At 39.3% G+C, this 6,088-nt stretch overlaps 1 protein-coding gene across 1 annotated transcript in view; it reads left to right on the top strand.

Moving 5' to 3' along the window:
- The window catches only part of LOC102846217 (interleukin-36 gamma-like), a 21,751-nt gene that overhangs the window by 14,678 nt on the left and 985 nt on the right, over nucleotides 1-6,088 (top strand). The window contains exons 2-4 of the mRNA XM_006900193.1: nucleotides 745-917; nucleotides 1,864-1,971; nucleotides 2,847-2,986. Of these exons, the coding sequence (XP_006900255.1) occupies nucleotides 745-917; nucleotides 1,864-1,971; nucleotides 2,847-2,986 (421 nt within the window). The remainder of the gene's footprint in view (nucleotides 1-744; nucleotides 918-1,863; nucleotides 1,972-2,846; nucleotides 2,987-6,088) is intronic.

Genomic DNA, 6,088 nt, shown 5'->3' with positions numbered 1-6,088 from the left:
GGTGCAACAATGAGTGAATGGAATTCCAAAATCTCTGTAGATATTCATTGAAATGAAAAATAAACAAACTAAACTAATAAAAAAAGATACTGTATGTTTAGTTTCAAGTAATAAGTTTTCAAGGGGATGAGACTATATCTTAAAGGTGCTTAGTCTTATGACCAGATGTTTTTCCAGCTAATTCTCCATTTAAGAGTGGCCTGAAGTGGGATCATGCCAGGAACATGTTATTAATTTTGTTCTCATTAGACTTCCTTAACCTGACCATAGAGGGTAAGGCTTCTAGTCCTAGGAGATAGAGTTCCTGAAATAAGGTGCCTGGAATTTTCAGTCATAACCTTAGAGTGTCAAGGCATGAGAACTGTGCTCTGGGGCAGTCCCTCAGTCTTCCCTTTCTGACAAAATTGGATTTTGTCATCACGTTTGTTTTCTTGTGGTTGATCTTCTAAAGTTCAGCCCTTTATGTCTCAGGGAGCAGGTCACATTTGTGCTGATGCTGTGATTTCTTCACCTGAGTCTTACAGGATCTTCTGGCACATTGCTTGGTAGTCACACCCTATGAAGGAAGCTGGAGCATCCCTAAGCTTTCCAAATAAAAGGCCCAGGTTCTCTTTTAGAGCCTGTCAGAGCTCTTGTAAGCTGCTAGAGCTGTGGTTTAGTCTCCTGGATATTTGATACAGGCCCTTCCTTGTCAGGTGCAACTGATAGCTGGGAAGTCCTCTGATTCTGGTCTTTATTCTCTAGCTGTGTTTTGAGACTCAACTGTGGGATGGGGCCACATTTTTCTGGTTTAATGTTCTGTGAGGAACTAGCTGCTTCTCAGTGGGGTGTTAGTAGAAACCTGGCAGAATGGTTCTGGCACAGGGCTCTCCCTGTTCCCAAGTGGAAACAGCTGTTGACAGAGGAAGGGATCCTGGGTAGAGGAGATACTGATATCAGGAGGCTGTGGGATATTGAATGTTAAGTGCCTTGGAACTTCTAGGGAGACAGAGTTATTGGATGGATTCCTAGAAAAATTCCATCTGATCTCTCCTGCTTGTGTTAGTTGGGTTGTTGTCCCGGTGGCTCAGATGTTTACCTAGGCTTCAGCACCCTGTACTTAAGGAGGCCCTCAGGAATGAGTGTCCTGATTGGGCCTTGGAAATGTTTTCTGAGGTGTCTCTAATCTGTTTTCACAGGTGCTGAGACAAATCCATCATGACAGACAGTCCATCAGTGCATAAGGAAGGTAATGTTGGGACGAGGCTCTGTGGACCGGAGGTGCCTGTGTTCACAGTGCCTCCTCTGGACATTCTAGAATTCTCTGTCATACCGTGAATATGGCTCATATCATCTGGTCCTCTCCATTTCCCACTGGGCTTCAGGAAAATGGAGAATATTTCTTTTTTCACTCTTCTTGTCGTGGCCTATAGCATGAGGCCAGGCATAGAACAGACATAAAAAACATGACTAGAGGACTTGTCTGTATTTCCTTTCAAGAAGGAAGATTCAGCCCACCTTTGGGATGTAACCTTTTAATAAATCTATTTTTACTTTTTTTTTAATCTTAAAGAAAACCAAAGAACAACCTAAACATGACTAGGCCTTTACACTGTGTATTATGGTAAAGCTTATCGTCCTCTGTCCTAACAGGCTTTTCTTTAAGACTGGTTATTTTGCCCTTTATGACCCATACCCTTCTCACCAGGGTCCACAGTTTTATTGGGAATAAAAGTCTGGGACCATGTGAACACTCCTAACCTTGATGTGTAAACCCCAGACCTTCCCTATGAAGAACCTGGATTCGATTCTCTTTCTTCTAGTATCTGCAATATAGCACCTTTAATAACCATGTCTCTTCTTTATGTTTGTCTATTAAAACAGTGATGTTTAATCCTAAAACTGGAAAGGTTTCAGATTTGAATCATCAAGTGTGGACTCTTCAAGGTGACACCCTCGTGGCAGTTCCATGGAGCAGCAGTGTAGACCCAGGTAAGCGATTGTCCCGTGGCTGTTCTCTCCAAGGTATTGTTTCTCTGATGGGTGCAGATGTTGTTGGGCACCTGGCCTTTTGTTAAAGTTAAGTTTTACAATCAAACTCACCTAGAGGCGGGAAAGTTTTATAGCTGTCTGGAAATGGAAGAACAGGAGAAGTTGGCCTTAGACTCTCTTGAGCAATGGAGAAATTATTTCAGTGACTAGAAGGTCTGTCCTGTGCAATCGGAGCAGCATTTTGTGTGTGTGTGTGACTTCAAGGTCTCATAAAAGGAGGAGAGGAAGTCCCTTACATAGGCTGTCTTCATCTTATGACCCACACTTATTGTCATCCATTTTGTTTATTTATATTTTATCATTCATAATATACACCACACCTAAAGATTCAGCACATGATTTACTGATGTTATCATTTTTATCTTAACCCTCAAAGACAAATTAAGATCTGATTTATAAAGATACTGACAGTAAAAAGCAATAATAATGAAAACTTTTTAAAAATGAGGGATTTTGTTTACATCAGAATCCACATCATTTGTGAGTAAGAGGAAACAATAAAACCCATGAAGGCTGAAAGTATAAATTGGCAGTTATAAAAAAAAGGCAACATTCAGCCTATCAGACAAAACTTTATTAACAGACAGAATGCTTTATGGATAAGGGAATTTACTTGAGGCGTTTCTAAAGCTTAAGCTGAGGTGTGAAACTCTTTAGCCAAGAAACTATTGTTGGTTTAAGTAATTATAACTGCTTCACCTCCAAGACAGTGTCTTCTAGACTCACAACATACTACCCTGGTCTATCAAAAAGTATTTTCTTGATTTCTAATATAAACTCTATCCTGATAATCTCTCTGCCTTTTGTACTTACAGTCACTGTCACTCTTATGCCATGTAAGTATCCAGAGTCTTATGAGCAAAACAAAGGGATTCCAATTTATTTGGGAATAAAGAACTCAGAAAAATGTCTGTCTTGTGAGGATGTTAGAGGACGGCCCATACTGCAGCTGAAGGTGAGTAACTAAAAAATGCAAATAATGCCAAGATGTTCTACAAGAAGTTTATTTAATTTTTTCCCTTTTTCTCAGCTAACTTATTCCTAGCATATTTTATGTTATGTCTAGAATAAGCTATTCTTTAATTTATCCTGCTCTTCACTCAGTAAAAACTTCCACCTTTCCTCAATTTGAGGACATTTTCAAGCATGGTTACTTCAAGTATGTGTTGTGCTGTTGTTTTCCATCAAGTTGGAACTGACTCATAGCTGTCCCTCCTGTGGGTTTTCAGGGATGGTGAATTCCAGGGGAGGAGATTGCCCATCCTTCTCCTGTGGGGCATATAGTGGATTTGAACCACGTGCTTCTGGTATTACAGCACCATTTCTTACTACTAGACCACCAGAGCTCCTTTCAAAGTCTATGATTTTCCTAATTTTGCTTTCTCTCTCCTTTTCAATCTAATCTAATTCTCTCCTATCCTTCTACCCTTTAAATCATGATGTCCTTCTCCAAGTACTGGCCACATGCCTAAAATATGTGAGATGGAACTTCAAAATCCTTACCTCCAAGGAGAAATTTTGCTTCACCCTCTCCAATACAGACCTGTTTATTCTCTTGGCAGTCCATAGTATGTTCAATGCTCTTCTCCAGCATCACAATGCAAAGACATCAATTTTTCTTCTTATCCTTAGTCATTGTCCAGCTTTCTGATGCATACCAACTAACTGTGAAGACTCTGGCCTGAATCAGGTGCATATTAGTCTCTAAATGACATCATTACTCTTTCGCAGTTTGGAGAAGTCCTTAACAGCAGATTTCCTTAAGCTAATTCATCTTTTGATTTCCTGACTGCTAGTACCAAAAGTGTTGATTGTGTAGCCAGGAAAGCTAAAACTGTTAACACCTCAATCTCTTCTTCATCTATCATGATGTTGGCAGTTGGCCCGGTAGTGAGAATCTTTGTCTTCTTGAAGTTGTGCTTTAATTCATATTGAAGACTATAGTCTTTAATTGACTTTAACCTTCTGCATCAAACGCCTCAGGTCCTTTTCAGTTTCAGTGAGCAAGGTATGTCATCTGTACAACACAGGTTATTGATGAGTTTTCCTTCAATCCTGACACAACATTTTTCCTCATAAAGTCCAGCATCCTGAATGATCTATTCTGCATATAGACTGAAAAGGGATAGAGACAGGTCACATCCCTGAAATACTTTTCTGATTTTGAATCACATAACATTTCCTTGCTCTCTGTTCTGACGACTGCCATTGTCCAACCAATTCTTTTTGGTACAGTGAGTCTGTGTATTCCTTAAATCTTATTTTGATGCTTCTGGTTTTATTCACAAAGTCATTCAGTATTTCACTTTGCCCGCAAAGTCATTCTGTATTTCAACTTGAGCTTGAATTTGTTTTTCCTTTTTCTTTAGCTTAAGAAACCCTGAACATGCTCTTCCCCTTTGATTTTGTAACTCCAGATCTTTGCACATTTTATTATAATCTTTTGCTGTGTCTTCTCAAGTTACCTGTTGAAATCATCTCATCTCTTTTACCTCAGCCTTTCTTCTCTTTGTTTTAGCCTCTCTTCATTCTAAGGCAAGTTTCACAGTCTATTCTCAGGGAATAGCAAGTCAAAATTAATGATGAGGGGATATTGGCATTTGAAAGAAGTATTAGTAAGTAAACAGCCAGGACCTTCATTATGTAAAATCTCTTTCTCTGTGTGTTTGAGTACATTATGGACTACTATGAGAACTGGGAAATTTGCCTTGCATCCGATGCCAACAAAATATCTGTAGTAGCATGGAGGACAATGTGGTTACATCTTTGAAAGTAATGACAAGCATGGCCAATTCCTGGAGAAAGATATCATCTTTGGTTCTGATAAACAGCACGACCTTCAATGAGACAGATAGATACAATGGCTGTAATAATGGGTTCAAGTGAAGTAGCAATTGTGATGATGGTGCAGGATTGGGCAGTTTTCAATTCTGTTCCATCCAGATCACTTTAGATTGGAACTGACTCAATAGTATCGAAAAACAGCAATGTGTGATAAACATTTTGATGATAAGTACAAAATTACTAGATAAACATTCTAAATTCCAGTGGTGACTGGTACTAATATAGAAGATATTGTGGCAAATAGATTGTGATGGCTAGTGGAATTTAGAAGAAGCCTATCTTGGCTATCATTGTTCAGTGGAAAAGAGGCATTGGAATGAGACCTGAGTAGTGGGATAAAGGCAGTAATAGGAAAATGCAAAGACGATGTCCGTGTGGTGCACGTGTCCAAGAACCAGGACACTTAGGGCAGGAACATCTTGGCTTCTCCTTCACAGTTATGTTACATGACAATGGTGGAGGTAAGGATAGTGAAGTGGGCAAGAACTGTATGTTAGAGATGTTATAGACTTTGTTAAGTCATTTAGATTTTATTATAATTATAACAAAAAATCATTGCAGAATTTGTAATCTGGAACTAAGATGATTTTATTTACAGAGTTCTGTAACAAGTGAGCTGTGGAGGAGAAAAGAGGGGTTCAGTGTTCTGCAGCTCTGACTCCTAGGGCCTAGGAACCCCATTGAAGATCCTCTCTGTGACAGTGGCTAGTGATAAGGAATTGCACTGCCAGTTTGAATTCACCAGAACTGTTCTGTGGGGAAAAGATGGGCAAAATTCTCCCTTGCAGTTCACAGCATCTGAAGATCAGCAGGGGATCAGTTCTGAGTGAGTTCTGACTCAATGGTACCTAACAACAACAAAGATTGTTTACCTTCTTTGTGGAGAATAGGTAGTGGGGAAATAGGAGTCAAAGGGAACAATTACAGATCATTTTAATGATAAAAGGAACAGTCTGGATTGGGGTGTGGTTGTGGGGTTTGGGGAGAAGTATCTTAATTTATAAAAATATTTCAGGAATACTGTAGAAATAGTTCTCAATATTCATTGCAGGCCTGGAATGAAGTCAAACATTTCCTATCAATGACTATTTCCCAAATTGGGTGAATTAATGGGAACAATTAACTAAATAAAGGAGCTGTACGGGAGAAGTTCTTGTCATCCAGTGTGAAAGAGAGCAAAATAATAGGCCATCTTTTGTCTCTCTAAAATCAT

The sequence above is a fragment of the Elephantulus edwardii genome, unplaced genomic scaffold (assembly GCF_000299155.1).
Source record: "Elephantulus edwardii isolate Elephantulus edwardi_28Jun2011 unplaced genomic scaffold, EleEdw1.0 scaffold00275, whole genome shotgun sequence".
NCBI lineage: Eukaryota > Metazoa > Chordata > Mammalia > Macroscelidea > Macroscelididae > Elephantulus > Elephantulus edwardii.
This window is presented reverse-complemented; position numbering and strand designations above follow the sequence as displayed.